General features: G+C 47.1%; 1 protein-coding gene across 3 annotated transcripts in view; it reads right to left on the bottom strand.

Moving 5' to 3' along the window:
- Window positions 1-17518, bottom strand: part of LOC140385345 (mediator of RNA polymerase II transcription subunit 30-like) — a 64051-nt gene that overhangs the window by 24379 nt on the left and 22154 nt on the right. For all 3 annotated transcript variants that reach the window (XM_072467412.1, XM_072467411.1, XM_072467410.1), the window contains exon 3: window positions 8929-9087. In XM_072467412.1, the coding sequence (XP_072323513.1) occupies window positions 8929-9087 (159 nt within the window). The remainder of the gene's footprint in view (window positions 1-8928; window positions 9088-17518) is intronic.

The following is a 17518-nucleotide window of genomic DNA, read 5'->3' on the forward strand; positions in this document are numbered from 1 at the left end:
GTGAATATCCAAGCGTACTCTATATTTAGGAAGCAGGGGCAAAAAGGAAAATGAGATGGGATGGCATTGTTAGATAAGGATGAAATTAATGCAATAGTGAGAGGAAAATCTAAAAGTAGAATCAATCTGGTGTAGCGAAAAAGCAACAAGGGATGGGAAATATTGATGGGAGTTGTCTATGAGAGGCCTCTAAACAGTAGTGGTAAGGTAGAGAATGGCAGTAAACAGTGAAAAAGAGATGTAACAAGGGAGCATATGTACAAGATGGGTTTTTAGACCAGTTTGTTGAGGAGCGAGGGGATATGTGTTCTTAAATGTTATATTGTGCTAAGAGAAGGGATTGACTAATTATCTTGTTGTGCAGAATCCTTTAGGGAACAGTGACCATAACTTGATAGAATTCTTCATCATTGAAGAAGTCCAACCTGAAACCAGCTTCCTAAATCAAAACAAAGGAAACTATAAAGGTGTGTGGCGTGAGTTGGCTAAAATAGATTGGGGAACTTCATTAAAAGGAACATGGTGTAAAGGCAACGGTTAATATTTAAGAAACGAGACTTCAGGCGGCGGCCATGACCTGCTAGGTCGCGCGTTCACGGTAGCTCCCGCCGAGGTCGTTATTTCGGGCCGCTGAACAGGACGGCGGCGGCATTTGGAGGCTGAGACCGGTGTGGGACCGAGTGCGGGAGAGGTTCCCCCCCAGGGCTGCATGGAGAGAACGTGGAGTGTGACCGGCACACGTGCAAACGCGGGGGAAGGTAGAGAAGGTCCGGGAAAACAAAATGGCGGCCGGAGAAGATCGGGAGGTGTGGGCCCTGTGGGCCAAAGAACAACAAGAATTCTTAAAAAGTTGCTTTGTGGAGCTTAAAACGGAGATGTTGGCCTCCATGGAGAAGATTGTGGTGGCCCAGAAGAAGGAGATCAAGGAGGTGAGGAGGAAGGTGGCGGAGAATGAGGACGAGATCTTGGGTCTGGCGGTGAAGGTGGAGGCGCTACATAAGAGATGGCAAGACAGGCTAGATGATCTTGAGTACAGGTTTCGGAGCCATAATCTGCGATCCTGGGCCTTCCCAAAGGAGCAGAGGGGGCGGACGCGAACCACGTACGTGACCATGATGTTGGGGACGCTGATGGGCACGGGGGCCTTCTCTCGGCCCTTGGAGCTGGATGGAGCGCACAGGGTCCTCGCCAGAAAGCCGAGGGTGAACGAGCCACCAAGGGCGATGGTAATACGGTTTCATCGTTTGACAGACCGGGAGCGAGTCCTGCGGTGGGCGAAGAAAGAGCGGAGCAGTAAGTGGGAGAACGGCGAGATCCGCATCTACCAGGACTTGGAGTTGAGTTGGCGAGGAGGCGTGCGGGGTTCAACTGGGCTAAGGCAGTCCTCCACAGCAAAGGGGTGAAGTTTGGGCTCCTTCATCCGGCGAGACTCTGGGTAACGTACCAGGACAGGCACCATTACTTTGATACGCCGGTTGAGCATGGTCGTTCATCAGGCACGAGAAGCTGGACCTGAACTGAGGGACAGTTGTATGGGGGTGAAATGTGCGGGTGGGGGTGGATCGGGGGTAAGATGGCGGGTAAAGCATAAGATTATTTGCTTGTCTGCTCCAGTTTGGTAGGTGGTTTTTTTTTTTTTTTGTTTGAGCTGACTCACGGGAGTATAGTGGGGGGGGGGGAATCAGAGCTAAGCGGATGCTTGCAGGGGGGGGGGGGGGGGGGGGGGGGTGGGGGGGGGGGGGGGGGGGGGGAAAGAGGGGGGGGGGGGTGGGGTGCTCATGTGCTGACTGAAGGGGAGCCAGGTGAGGGGAATGGATGGAGAGTCGGGCTGGGGGGCTGCCGAGGGGAGGGCTGGAATCGGTAGGCGGGGTCACGTGGCTGGGCGAAAAGGGGAGATGGTTAGTCGGCAGGATGGGGAGGTGGCCAACCTCCCGACCAGCTGATCACGTGGAACGTGAGGGGTCTGAATGGGCCGGTCAAGAGGTCCCTCGTGTTCTCGCATTTAAAGGGGTTGAAGGCGGACGTGGCCATGTTGCAAGAGACGCACTTAAAGCTCAGCGGACCAGACGAGGCTAAGGAAAGGATGGGTGGGATGGGTGGGACGGGTGTTTCCCTCAGGGTTAGACTCAAAGACCAGAGGGGTGGCAATTTTTGGTTAGTAAACGAGTGGCATTTGAGGCGTGGGAGTATCGTGGCGGACAAGGGGGGGCAGGTACATAATGGTGAGTGGCAAGCTGCAGGGGGGCCCGGGTGGTGCTAGTGAATGTGTATGCCCCAAACTGGGACGATGCGGACTTAATGAGGCGGGTAGGATCCCGGACTTGGAGTCAACTAACCTGATTATGGAGGGGACTTTAATACGTCTTGGACCCGATTTTGGACCGTTCCAAGTCCAAGTCGGGAAAGAGGCCGGCGGCGGCCAGGGACCTGTGGGAGTTCATGGGCCAGGTGGGGGGGTTGGACCCGTGAGGTTTGCACGGCCAAGGGGCGAAGGAGTTCTCCTTTTTCTCCCACGTCCATAAAGTCTATTCGTGGATAGACTTCTTTGTGTTGAGTAGGGCGCTGATCCCGAGGGTGGAGGGGGTTGAATACTCGGCCATTGCGGTCTCGGACCATGCCCCGCACTGGGTGGACCTGCAGCTGGGGGGCGGAGCGGGGTCAGCGCCCTCTCTGGAGACTGAATGTGGGGCTGCTGGCGGTTGAGGAGGTGTGTGGGCGGATAGGGAGGAGCATTGAGAACCTATGTGGGAGCGAATGACACAGGGGAGGTAACGGTGGCAGTGGGAGGCTTTGAAAAGCGATCGTTAGGGGAGAGTTAATCTCCATCAGGTCCCACAGAGAGAAGGAGAGGACGGAGAGGGAGAGGCTGGTGGGAGAGATACTCCGGATAGACAGGAGATACGCGGAGGCCCCAGGGGGCTGCTGAACGAGCACTTGAAACTTCAGGCGGAGTTCGATTTGCTGACCATGGGGAAGGCGGAGGCGCAGTTAAGGAAAGTGAAAGGGGCAGTCTGCGAGTATGGGGAGAAGGCGAGTAGGATGCTGGCACACCAACTGCGCAAGAGGGAGGCGGCTAGAGAGATTGGGGGAGTGCGGGATAAGGAGGGCAACATGGTGCTGAGCCCAGAGAGGGTCAATGAAGTCTTCAGGAGTTCTACGGGAAGTTATAAGAGTCGGAACCCCCTGGGAGGGGGAAGGAATGAGGCAGTTTATGGACCGGTTGAGGTTCCCGAGATGGAAGTGGAGCGGGTGGAGGGATTGGGGGCCCCAATTGAGTTGGAGCAGGTAGTCAGGGGGCTGGCTAGCATGCAGTCGGGCAAGGCCCCCGGTCCGGACGGCTTCCCTGTCGAATTTTATGAGGAGTTCTTGGAGCTACTGAGCCCGCTCCTGCTAAGAACCTTCAATGAGGCAAAGGAGAGAGGGACACCCCCCCCCCCACCCACCCACCCCCCCCACCCACCCACCCCCCCCACCCACCCCCCCCACCCCCCCCCCCACCACCCACCCACCCCCACCCCCCCCCCCCACCCACCCCCCCCCCACCACCCCCCCCCCCCCACCACCCACCCCCCCCCCCACCACCCACCCCCCCCCACCCACCCCACCCCACCCCCCCCCACCCCACCCCCCCCACCCACCCCCACCCCCCCCCACCCCCACCCCCCCCACCCCCCCATGGCTAACAAAATAAATTAAGGAGAATATTAGATCCAAAATGGAGTCATATAAAGTTGCCAGAAAATGTAGCAAGGATTTTGAGCAGTTTAGAACTCAGCAAAAGAGGGAAGCAGGGGTCTAGTTAGAAAGAGGAATTGAAGAAAATTAGTATTACTAAAAAAAAAGTGCGGAATAAATTAATGGGACCTGAAAGCTATTAAATCCACAGGGCCTGATAGTCTACACCCCAGGATACTAAGGGAAATGCCCATGGAAACAGTGAATGCATTACTTGTCATCTTCCAACAGTCCCAGCAGATTGGAGGGTGGCAAATGTAAACCCACTATTTAATAAAAGGATAGGGTAGGGCGGTATAAGTGGCACAGTGGTTCGATCCCTGCCCTGGGTCACTGTCCGTGTGGAGTTTGCACATTCTTCCTGTGTCTGCGTGGGTCTCACCCCCACAACCCAAAGATGTGCAGGTATGCGGATTGGTCATGCTAAAATTGCCCCTTAATTGGGAAAAAAAGGAATTGGGTACTTTAAATATATACAACAAAAAAGGAGGGGACAAGATAGGGACTTGCAGACCGGTTAGTCTAATGTCAGTAGTAGGGAAAATGTCAGAGTCTATTATAAACAGTGTGATAACAGGACACTTAGAAAATATCAAAGGAATTAGACAAATTCAACATGGATTTATGAAAAGGAAATCATGTTTGACAAACTTACGGAGTTTTTTGAGGACGTAATTACTAGAATAGATAAGGGAGAACAAGTGGATGTGGTATATTTGGATTTTCAGAAAGATTTTCTGAAGTCCCACATAAAAAGTTAGTGTACAAAATTGAAGCGCTTGAGAAGGGGGCTAATATACTGGCATGGATTGAGAACCAGTTAGCAGACAGGAAACAGAATAGGAATAAAGGTATCTTGTCAGAGTGCAAGAGGTTGATTATTGGCATACCACAGGATCAGTGCTTGGACCCCAGTTATTCACAATATATGTATCAACGATTTGGATGAGGGAATCAAATGTAATATTTCCAGCATGTCAACATGCTGACAGCTCAAAACTAGGGTGAATTGTGAGTGGTAAGGAGGAAGTAAAGACGCTTCAAGGCAATGTAAACAATGTGAGTGGGCAAATACATGGCAGATGCAGTATAACGTGGATAAGTATGAAGTTACCCACTTCAGTAAGAAAAAGAGAATGGCAGAGTATTATTTAAATGGTGACAGGCTGGTAAATGTTGATGTACAAAAAGACCTGGGTATCCTTGTACACCAGTCATTGAAAGCAAGCATGCAGGTGCAGCAAACAGTTAGGAAGACAAATATGTGGACATTGCAAAATGATTTGGGTAAAAGAGCAAGGATGCCTTACGGCAGCTGTGTAGGCCCTTGGTGAGACCACACCTGGAGTATTGTGTGCAGTTTTAGTCTCTCTACCTAAGAAAGGAAATACTTGCCATAGAGGATATAGAGCAAAGGTTCATCAGACTGATTCCTGGGATGGCAGGATTATCACATGAGGAGCGTTTGTGTCGACTAGGTCTGTATTCACTGGAGTTTAGGAAAACGAGAGATCTCCTTTTCTGAAATTCTGATAGGGCTGGACAGACTGAAAGCAGGTATCATGTTTTCCCTGGCTGTTCAGTGTGTGTGTGTGTGTGTGTGTGTGTGTGTGTGTGTGTGGGACGGGGGGTGGGGTAGGGGTCACAACCAAGCAATCATGGTCTCAGGATATGTGGTAGGCCATTTGGGACTCAGATGAGAAGAATCTCTTCACTCAGGGGGTGGTGAACCTCTGGAATTCTACTCCACGCAAGGCTGTGGTGGTCGTCATTGAATGTACTTAAGAAAGAAATAGTAGGATTTCATGTCATTAAATGAATCAAAAGGTGCGGTGGGGAGGGGGGGGGGCAGCATGTTGTTGAGCTAGAGGTTCAGCCATGATCACAATGAGTGGCCTACTCCTTGATTTTCTATGTTTCTAAATGCGAGGGAAGCAAGGGTCTAGTGGGGAGGAACTGAAGGAAATTAGTATTATTAACAAAATAGTGCGGGAGAAATTAATTGGATTGAAAGCCGATAAATCCCCAGGGTCTGTTAATCTACATCCCAGGGTACTAAATGGAAATAGTGGACACGTTGGTTTTCATCTTCCAAGATTCTGTAGATTCTGGAAGTGTCCAAGAAGGTGGCAAATGTAACCTCACTATTTAAAAAAGGAGGGAGAGCGAAAACAGGGAATTATTGGTTAGCTTAATATTAGTAGTAGGGAAATGTTAGAGTCCATTATAAAGGATGTGATAACAGGACACTTAGAAAATATCAACAGGATTACACAAAGTCAACATGGATTTGTGAAAGGGTAATTGTTTGACAAATGTACTGGAGTGTTTTGAGGATGTAACTAGTAGAATGGATGAGTGAACCAGTGAATGTGGTGTATTTCAATTTTTATAAGCTTTTGATAAAGTCCCATGTCAGAGGTTAGTGTGTAAAATTAAAGCACATGGGATTGAGGGCAATGTATTGACATGTAAATTGGTGAGTAGATCGCAAACAAAGTGTAGGAATAAATGTGTATTTTTCAGAGTGGCAGCGGTGGCTAGTAGGATCCCATAGGGATCAGTGCTTGGGCCCCAGCTATTCACAATAGACATCAATGATTTGGATGAGGGAATCAAATGTAATGTTTCCAAGTTCACTGATAACATGAAATTTAGTGGGAATAAGAGTGGTGAGGAGGAAGTAAAGAGGCTTCAAGACAATTTAGAGAAGTTGAGTGAGTGAGAAAACATATGGCAGAAGCAGTATAATGTGGATAAGTGTGAAGTTATTCACTTCGGTCAGAGAAATAGAATGGCAGAGTACTATTTAATGGTACAGATTTGGAAATGTTAATGTGCAATGGAAACTGGGTGCCCTTGTACACCAAACACAGCAGGGATATCTTGCTGTAACTGTCAGGGCCTTGGTGAGACCACACCTGGAATATTGTGTGCAGCTTTGGTCTCTTTACATAAGAACGGATATACCTGCCATAGTGAGAATGCAGCAAAGGTTCACCAAACTGATTCCTTGGATGGCAGGATTTTCGTATGAGAGATTGTGTCGACTAGGCCTGTATTCACTGGAGTTCAAACGAATGGCTGGACAGACTGGATGCAGGGATGATGTTTCCTCTGACTGTGTGTGTGTGTGTGTGTGTGTGTGTGGGGGGGGGGGGGTTGGGGTGAGGGGTCTAGAACAAGGGGATCACAGTGTCACAGTATGGAATAGGCCATTTGGGACTGAGACGAGAAGCTTTTTCATTCAGAGGACGGTGAACCTGTGGAATGCTCTACCTTAGAAGGTCATGCAGGCCAATTCATTCAAATATTTAAGAAGGAAATAGATATAATAATATTATTGTCACAAGTAGGCTTACATTAACTGCAAGAAGTTACTGTGAAAAGCTCCTAGTCTCTACATTCCGGCACCTCTTCGGGTACACAGAGGGAGAATTCAGAATGTCCAATTCACCTAACAAGCACGTCTTTTGGGACTTGTGGGAGGAAACCAGAGCACCCGGAGGAAACCCACGCAGACACGGGGAGAATGTGCAGACTCCACACAGTGACCCAAGCGGGAATCAAACTTGGGACCTCGAAAGGTTTCAAGGGGTATGGGGAGAGTGCGGGAGTATGGCGTAGTGCTAGAGTCTCAGCCATGCTCATATTGAATAGCGGCGCAGCCTCGAAGGGCCGAAAGACCTAATGCTGCTCCTAAGTTCTATGTTTCTATGAATTACCTCAATGCATTCGGGCCTAGTTACCCCTCACTTTCTAAACCTGCTTCACCTGCCCTTAGTCTTAAGACTCCATGTGCAAAGTCATTGGAGATTGAGGAGTCTACAATTATATTTATACAAACACAATACAGTGTGGATTAGCGCTTCATCATACACCTCGTCATCCTCATTCCATTCCACTTTGTAATTATTTCTTCCCGACACATTCACCATTTAGCAGCTGTCTCCTCCGAGGCTTCTGCTCATTTCACTCCAGGCTAGTTCCAAGGATGTTCACAAATGCCTCATTGAGTCTCCTGGCTGCCTATACACTCTCACTCTACTACCGCCCCCCCCCCCCCCCCCCCACGCCAATTCATTTGCCTTGTTAATTTGCATACTCAGAAGAGTATACATTCACTCTAATGTACTTTATATTGTTGGCAAATGTACTTGTCATATCTTGGTTTGATTACCATTAGCATTGTACAATAATACACCAGTGTACTGTACCACATCATCCTAAACATAACTCTCGGAATATATTGATAAAACCTTACTTCAAATGAAGTCCAAGTATAAAGTGGACACACAAACAGTTTTATAAAATGTGTTCATGTTTTTGGATATCGTCATTATACTTGTTACTTGGCAACAATGTTTGGTGCAATTGACCGAATCATTTGGGGATGTAGCTTCTTCCAATTTATTAATGGACAGAATGATTCTTAGATTCTTAGAAGAATAGATTCTTAGAAAACTCTACCGTCTACGGTCCTGCAGAGCTCCTCCGCTATCATTTCTGTTTCCTACTGCCAAGTCAGCTTTTAAACAAGCTAGTTAATTTTGTATTCTTTATACAAGCTTGAAAAGACACACGGGAGAATGTTTTTAAATAAATATTCTTTTCCAGATAATCTTAATTTAATAGCTTTATTCAACTCAATGAAGTCTGGTAGATTAGCAAAGCCGAATCATTGCTTTGGAATCAAAACGGTCCAAATGTTTAGGGCCTCTCCTCACTTTCGGGGACTGTGGTTAACATCTGAAAAATCTGCGCCAGCATCCACCATCATTGACTTTGAAGTAACTGGTCAAAAACTTTAAGTTTGAGTCTCACTCAATATTTAAATTTCAGGATAACATTGAGTGGGCTACTGCGCAGAAGTAAGCAGCATAGGAATGCATCCTTTGTGCAAAATTACAAGCTGGAATTCTTCACAACACATGGCTCAATGGAAAAGACAGAGGCTTATGAATAAACTATTGACATTGAAATTAGATTGGTTTCTACAGATACAATTACAGGACATGTGGACAAGGATAGAAAACATGAGCAGTTACTTCCCTCCCATTGATACATTTTTGACATACTTATGTACCTCTCTTCAAATCCTTGAGTTACCCAGGATGTGTCAAACTCTTAAATATTGTGCCTCGGTCAGTTGCCCTTTAAATACAATACAAACCAATTCCAGATGTTTCTTACCTCCATTGGGACAGGATCTAAGCCAGCACAATTTTCATTACATTTATCATAGACAAGTCGCAACTTCCTGAAAAGCACAGACAACTGGCGAAGGTGTTCTTGCAGCTTCCCCTGTCTATCCTGGTGTGTGGCAGTGTGATATGATACACCATTTGGCAACTGAAATAAAGATAGCACGATTATTTATTTTACGGTAAAAATTTCAATTCATCACATTCCTGTAGCTATAGCAATCCATCAACAAATCCTTCAGATGAACCAAAATACCACTCTTTGAAGTTGATAAATTAAATGGTGTTATCACAGAAACCATAAGATGTTATAAAAGTTATTTGTTGACTAAGATTTATCTTAGGTTTGCCACTGACATCAGGGTTTAGGTTCCACAAAGTGCTTAAGTCACAAGGTTTGCCAAGTCAACATAGAAACAAAAGCATCTTCCACAGAAGGAAGAGGATGTTTTATTTAGCTGAGCTATAGGAAACAGGAAAACTCATGGTCCAAGTGTGGTCACAAAATTACATCTTTTCCTGACTAGTTAGACATGCCAGATTTGACTCAATATTTAAAGGGCAAAAACTGTCTGTATTCAACTAAGGAGAAAAGAGAACTGTGGAGATCCGGATGAAAGATAGAAATGAACAGAAACAATGATAAGATTGAGACAAAAAACAGGTAGTGAGATACAAAAATGGTGATGCTTCTAAATAAATGTTGTTACAAAAATGAGGGGTCAGCAAGATCTCCAAAAACCCTGGTGGTTACATGCCTCACCTGGGGAAAGAGTTAAGCACCATCACAGTATGATTCACTTTGCCACTATACAAAATGGTTTTCTCCCATATACACAGATAAAAAGGTACAGTAGTTGAAGATCAGGAACAAATGTATCAATCAACTGCATTTATCTTCATTTAAAAAAACAACTAATTATCTCAAATGTGGCCCTTCTAGTTCTAGATCTCCTTCCAGTAGAAATGCGTCTTTATACTCCAATCCTCTAGATATAAAGGCTGGCATTCCATTAGCCTTTTTGATTATTTTTTGCACTTGTTCCTGGCATTTTAAGGATCTATGCACCTGAACCACAAGTCTCTTTGGACATCCACTTTACTTAACCTCTTTCCATTTAGAAAGTGCTCTGCTCGATCCTTTTTTCATCCAAAATGGATAACCTCACACTTGCTAACATTAAATTCCACCTGCCACACATTTGCTCATTCATCTGGTCTGTCAATATCTCCTTGCAAGTTTATGCTATCAGCTAGGCTGTCCACAATGCCGCTTAACTTTGTATCATCAGCAAATTTGGATATATGACTTTCTATGCCATCATCCTTTATCATCATCATTAATGAATAGAGTGAATAATTGAGGCCCCAACACCAATCCCTGTGTATACCACTAGTCACTTCTCGCCAATTAAGGTAATTACCCAATCCTCATTCTTTGTCGCCTGCCACTCCACCAATTTCCGAACAATGTCCACATTAGTTAACAGTCTCTTTTGTGGGACTTCATCAAATGCCTTCTGGAAGACCCATATAAACAACATCCATAGACACCACCTTAGTCACCTCTTTAAAAAATTCAATGAGATTTGTCAGGCATGATCTTCCCTTCACTAATCCATGCTGGCTCTCCCGGATCGACCAAGATTTTTCCAGGTGTTCAGTTACCCCATCCCGGATTATAGACTCCTGCAATTTCCCCATCCCAGATGTTAGGCCAACCAGTCCGAGGCAAAGTAATTGTTCAACATGTTTGCCATTTCTCCATTATCACTGACAATATTTCCATTTTCAGCTTTTAGTGGGCCTACATTGCTCTTCACCACCCGCTTTCCCTTTATATAAACTTTAACATTTCTTCTTATTGATTTTGATGTTCCTTGCAAGTTTCCTTTCATGATCCCTTTTGGTAGCTCTTATAAACTGCTTTGTGACCCAATGCTGGTCTTTGTACCTCTCCCAATCATCTGGATGTGTGCAATGTGTTGCATTTTTGTAAGCCCTTTTTTTTAGTTTTATGCTGTCCCAAACCTCTTTAGTTGTCCATGGCTTTTTTTTCTGTGAAGTGGAGAATTTCCCTCTCAGGGGTATATACTTGCTCTGTATCTCGTTAAATGTTTCTCTAAATATTGTCCACTCATCTTCAGTGGTTTGACACATTGACAAATCTTCCCAGTTTACCGTGGACAGTCTCTGACTCATTAAAGTCAGCCTTATCAAAGTCTAAAATTCTAGTAACTGAAACCTGCTTTTCACTTTCAAACATTACACCGAATTCAGTCATATTGTGATCACTAATTGATAAATAATAATAATAATAATATAATTGCTTATTGTGAAAAGCCCCTAGTCGCCACATTCCGGTGCCTGTTCAGGGAGGCTGGTACGGGAATTGAACCCGCGCTGCTGCCCTGTTCTGCATTACAAGCCAGCTGTTTAGCCCACTGTGCTAAACCAATATTCACACAGTTAGGCTACTAATTAAATTGGGCTCATTACTCATAACTAAAACTAATATTGCCTGTTCCCTTGTTGCAGCTAGAACATATTACTGCAGGAAACTATCCTGGACACATTCCAGAAAGTCACCTTTCTGCCTCTCCCAATCTATGCGAAAGTTGAAACCCCCCATTAATATTTCTCTGCCTTTGCTACATACGTGCCTAAGTTCTGCCATTATACAATCTAGCACCTCAGGGGCGAGATTCTCCGACCCCCCGCCGGGTCGGAGAATCGCCGGGGGCTGGCGTGAATCCCGCCCCCGCCGGTTGCCGAATTCTCCGGCACCGGTGATTCGACGGGGGCGGGACCGGTTGGCGGGCCCGGTTGGCGCCCCCCCCCCCCCCCCCACCCCACCCCCGGCGATTCTCCGGCCGGATGGGCCGAAGTCCCACTGCTAGAATGCATGTCCCGCCGGCGTGGATTAAACCACCTCTCTTACCAGCGGGCCAAGGCGGCGCGGGCAGGCTCTGGGGTCCTGGGGGGGCGCGGGGCTATCTGGCCCTGGGGGGTGCCCCCACGGTGGCCTGGCCCGCGATCGGGGCCCACCGATCCGCGGGCGGGCCTGTGCCGTGGGGGCACTCTTTTCCTTCCGCCTTCGCCATGGCATCCACGGGATGCCGTGAGCGGCCACTAACGCTCCCGCGCATGCGCCACCCGGCAATGTCATTTCCGTGCCAGCTGGCAGGGCACCAAAGGCCTTTCCCGCCAGCTGGCGGGGCGGAAATTTAGTCCGGCGCGGGCCTAGCCCCTCAAGGTTAGGGCTCAGCCGCTCAAGATGCGGAGGATTCCGCACCTTTGGGGCGGCGCGATGCCGGACTGATTTGCGCCGTTTTTGGCGCCGGTCGGCGGACATCGCGCCGATTACGGAGAATTTCGCCCAAGGTCTCCACTGGATGCTTTCCCTCATTATATTCTCCCTCACCATTGAAGTGATAATATTTATTTTCTTTTAAATTTAGAGAACCCAATTAATTTTTTCCAATTAAGGGGAAATTTAGCGTGGCCAATCCACCTACCCTGCACATCTTTGGGTTGTGGGAGTGAAACCCACGCGAACACGGGGAGAATGTGCAAACTCCACACGGACAGTGACCCAGATCCGGGATCGAACCTGGGACTTCGGCGCCATGAGGCAGCAGTGCTAACCACTGTGCCACCATGCTGCCCTAAGTATTTCTAATCAGTAAGGTTACTTCTCAGTCCTCCTGTAAACTTTATAACCAGGTATATTTTGTTCCCAGTCCCGACCATCCTGCAGCTATGCCTCTGTAAAGTAACTACATCATAATCTTCAATTTGCATTTGTGCCTGCAATTGATCTATTTTATTCCTTACACTCCATGCATTAGTGTACAGAACACTTAGTTGGGCTATTCTCCCTAACTTGTCCCTCAGCCTTGATGCTTTATTTACTTATCATTTTTCACTTTTGGTTTAACCAGTGTACTTCTTGTAGTTTTACCATTAGCTGCAGTTCCTGAAGTTAGATTCCTGACTATTTATTTACTCTCTGCCCTGCTCCTTGTTTTTGGAACTATATTGTATTCTCCTGAGGTCTCCCCTCCCCCTCATTTGCTAACTTAAAGTCCTTGCGACTACTATTTATTCTTTCCTCGAGAATACTGGTCCCAGATTGGTTCAGGTGGACTGTCCCAATGGTACAGATCCCTCCTGTCCCAATACTGATGCCCGTGCCCCATGAAATTGAATCCCTCTTTCCTGCACCACAGGATCAGAAGCAGCATCCATACAAAGAGGAAATAAGTAAAAACTCTCTCTGACTGTGAAAGTCAATCATCAAGTAAAAAAGGATCACAGCTGGAGTTCAGGATGGAACCCACCAGCAACTCTGGACCCGAGAATACCACTGAAGCAGATCAGGGGAGCATCGATCAGGTAGATCTTCCAGCTTCAGTCTTATTAAGGAGGTCCATCTGTCTGCCTAGTGTGTTTCTGGAGATCCATCTTCTTTCTTCAGGATTTCCATCTTCATTCTTCAACGGTGGGCCAGCGACGTTGGTCACCTATTCACTATGGCACCTAGATATGATGGCAGGACTACCACCATCATGTTCACCCTGCCATGGAACACAGCGTTAAACTCCTGGGTGCATAATTAATGAGGTCGGAGAGGAAGGTTATGGTGTGTTTCCCGCCAGCCTTCACAGCTGGAAACATACCATGTTCCCACCTCTCCATGTGACATGTCCCAGATGGGAAAATGTTGCCCAAGTTCCCAGTTCTGATTGAAATCATTAACTCTGTGATGCTGTTCCATGCCAATGTTTGCTTGGCAGTAATCTATGAAGTTCTGTGACGTCTGACTGTGCCTAGGTATACTATTGTAAGGTTTACTGTGTTTGCCAATGTTTGTCTAAATGAGTTGGGAACATGGTGCTCAAGGTCAATGCAGCTTATCATAATGGCACTGTTTGTAGATTTGTATTGCATACAACCACACACAGATGGCATCCCAACTTGTACAGACCTAGCTTGTGCAGATGGAACAAGTCAGACAACAACATCGGAACACATCCCAGCGTTCACTGTAATGAGTGTATATTCCTATTTTTCAGATTCTGTTTCCTATGGATGCTTATTTGTTTGTGCTTCTGCCATTTGCTCTCTTGATGCTTTATAAAATGCATAATATGCCACTGATGTAAATTTTTTAAAATCTCAGCTAAGGTAACTGTCCTCTCCCTGGATCCTTCCCGAATGTGCAAATCAGCCAGAATGCCCATTTCTGACTTACTTGTATCCCCTGCTAACAAGTGTATATGAGTCAGGAACAGCCCTAGTTATGATTCCTCCTGTAGTTGACCAGTCAGTCAAGATCAGCAGTCCAGGTTGACTCAGAGATGCCAGCTGGTTGAAGTACCAATAGCACTGCATCTCTGCCTTCTTGTCTTTGAGTAACTGACATTTCTGGCATCATTGTGAAAAGGACAAAAAGAAAGCGAGCATGTGAGTTGGATAGAATAATAAAAAGATTGTTTCAAAAATAATTTTAAATATTTTGGAACAGATACAACCATGGATAAAAACAAATATTAACAATCTTCTCTGATTCAGTGGCAAGAGCCACTGCTGTTGCATTTTCTTCTTTTACTCTTTTACTCTGTCCTTTCTGTGGCTCTGTTCCAATTATGGCGATCAGTGGGTTTGCCCTTATGTTATCTATATTCTGATGCTTAGAGTCGCCAGGTATCAAATGATACCACCACAAGGTTCAACCGGCTATCGATCAAAGAGCCAAACACCAGTTAGTTAGTTCGCAGGCTGAAAATCCCTGTTCCACTGGATCTAAAACTCGTGAGGCGTAGGCTACGGGTCCTAGACGATCGTGCCTTTCCTGCAGGAGTACGGCGAAAGGGTTCGGGCAGTGGTCGCTACCTCTATCGCGTATGGGGAGTGTGGATCTGGGGCTTGCAAAGCGGGGGCTGTGCTTAGGGCGCGTTTCAACGCATCCACGGCATCCGTGTGCTGTGGAAGCCATTTCCATGGGGCCTGTTTCTTTAGGAGCTCGGAAAGTGGGGCTGCTTTTGTGGCGAATCCGTCTATGTGGTTTCTACAATATCCAACCAGTCCTAAAAATGACCGGAGTGCTGTAACGTTTTGGGGCAAGGGCAATTTGACAATGGAATCTATGCATTTGTGTTCAATTTCTCGCTTCCCATGCATGATGACCGTATCGAAATATGTGACTTTTTCCTGGAGGATTTGGGCTTTCTTGGGGTTAATTTTGCATCCAATTGTTGTGAGTAGTTCTAATAATTCTGAAAGAAACTAAATGTGCTCTTCCTTGGTGTCAGTCTGTAGGAGCAAGTCGTCCACATACTGAACAAGGCATTCAGGGCAGGAAAAGTTAGATAAGCCGTTTGCCAATTGTCTGTGAAAGATGGAGGGGGAGTTGTGGAAGCCTTGTGGAAGGCACGTCCACATGCACTGCTGTCCCTGGTAAGTGAACGTAAATTTAGACTGGCATGCTTTGTCCAGTGGTATGGACCAAAAGCCATTGCTGATGTCCAGTACCTTAAAAATTTTTGACTGGAGTCCCTGTCCCAACATGGTCTTGGGACTCGTGGCAATGGTGGGGGCTGCTAGGGCAGTCACTTTGTTCGACTCTCTGTAGTCGATGGTCAGTCGTCATGAACCATCAGGTTTTCTTACTGGCCAAATCGGGGCATTGTTCGTCGATGCTATGGGTCGAATCACTCCTTGATTCAATAAACTTTGGATTACCTTGGCTATCTCTCCCTTGGCTTGCTGGGGGAAGCCGTACTGTTACTGGGGTTTAGGATCGGGACCTGCAATGTTTACTACTCCTGGGATTTTGCCGCAGTCGTTCTTGTGCTGGGCAAACACTGCTTTATGTCTTTTCAAGACCTCTCCAACCGCTTTGTCTGTGGTAATGGTTTGTGGATCAAACCAGTACCCTCCTACTGAGCTGATTCTGTGGGCATAATCTCCAACTGTGAGCGTGGCGGGGGCTCACGCTGCTCTAGCCATTTTCCATATACATCGGTTGACTGGGTCGAATGAAAGGTTGTGTGTACTCATGAAATCTATGCCTCGGATGTGTTCTGCTGCCTGGGGTAAATCTACTAAAACGACCGAATGTTTTGTTTGAATATTGCCTATCTGTACGTCCACAGGGGCTGTGATGTGTCCCTGCTGGAGGTGACCTTAAACCCACTAAGGGTAATGGTGTCCGTAGTGGGCCATATCTCTTTCTAGTACATGATGGAGGAGTTTAATGTGGTTCGGGACCCTCCTGTGTCCCAAAGGAACTCTATGGGGTGCCCCCGGACTGTGCCTGCAACTACCGGCCATCCGGACTTATCGCAGACCCAAGTTTGGGAGCCCGAACACCGTCAATTGGTGCCGTTCATGGCCAAATTATCTGGTCGGGCACTAACACTGCGGGCATCTCTTAACTGGGTGGATGGGTCTGGCATTGTTTCTGGGGGGGGGGGGGGGGGGTGCGTTTGGGTGCTGATTCCTTTACTGCTTTGGGGGGGCTTGACATTCTCGTGCGGAATGTCTTTTCTGTCCACAATTATAACATTCCTGTGTCTTGGGGTGCTGCGCTGTACCTCTGCCTTCATTGACCCATGTGGGGTCTTGGTGTGCCCTTACTGGATTCATTGTGGCGTCTACGCTTTCCTGCTCTGTCTTTCTCTGTACGGACTGTTCCCAAGCTCTTGATAAGCGTTTCAGAACCCAAACTACATTGTGTGCATGGTCTGAGGGGTCGTAACTGGCACATGCCTTCTGTCCTGCCTCTGTGGCATGGGATACTAGGGTACGGGTCCATTTGGCTGTATTGTCTACCGATAACTGGGTGCGGGCTAACTCACCAAATACCGCAGTAAAATGGATCCAAAGGCGTCCAGCGAACGCTGTTGGATGCTCTCCCTTTTTCTGTCGGCACCGGTTGAGTCCTTCTACCGGATCTCCTCTATTATAGCCAATGGCGCCTAAAATGGCTGTTTTCATTTCTTGGAGGCTACCTCCTCCTACGTTTTGTGGGTCGGGAAGGGCTGAACTAACTGACGGGTCTAGGTTCATCACTATGAGCTTTACCTCTTCCTGCTCGTCTAAACCGTACATGAGGGTCTGTTGCTTTACTAGTTCGAAAAAGTGGTGTGGGTCTGATGTGGGGTGGAAAGTCTCTATCTTCTCGCGGGCATCTCTTAACTGGCTGATGGTTAATGGGGTTGTATACACAAAATCGGGTAGGTCTTCCATTCGGGGCCTGAGGGGCTCGATTTTGATTCTCAGTCTCACTTACGTACCGTTGGGCCGTTTCACGGAGTTCCTGCCAATCGGGGCCGTCTTCCTGATCTAGCTGTGGCCAAAGGTGTCTCTAAACCCATTTTGAACAGATAGCAGGGATTGCAACTTTGCAATTTGCTGCCTGCACTTGGCATGATTCACCAAACTCTGCCTCTGTTCCATGGTGGAACTGTGGAGTGCTCGGAGGGCTGCCTTTAGATCATCGCACTGTTTCCTTAACTGTTGTACCTGGCTCTCCGTTTCTTCTCTTACCATTACAGCACGTTGTGTGTCCT

Source organism: Scyliorhinus torazame, chromosome 11 (assembly GCF_047496885.1).
Source record: "Scyliorhinus torazame isolate Kashiwa2021f chromosome 11, sScyTor2.1, whole genome shotgun sequence".
Lineage (NCBI taxonomy): Eukaryota > Metazoa > Chordata > Chondrichthyes > Carcharhiniformes > Scyliorhinidae > Scyliorhinus > Scyliorhinus torazame.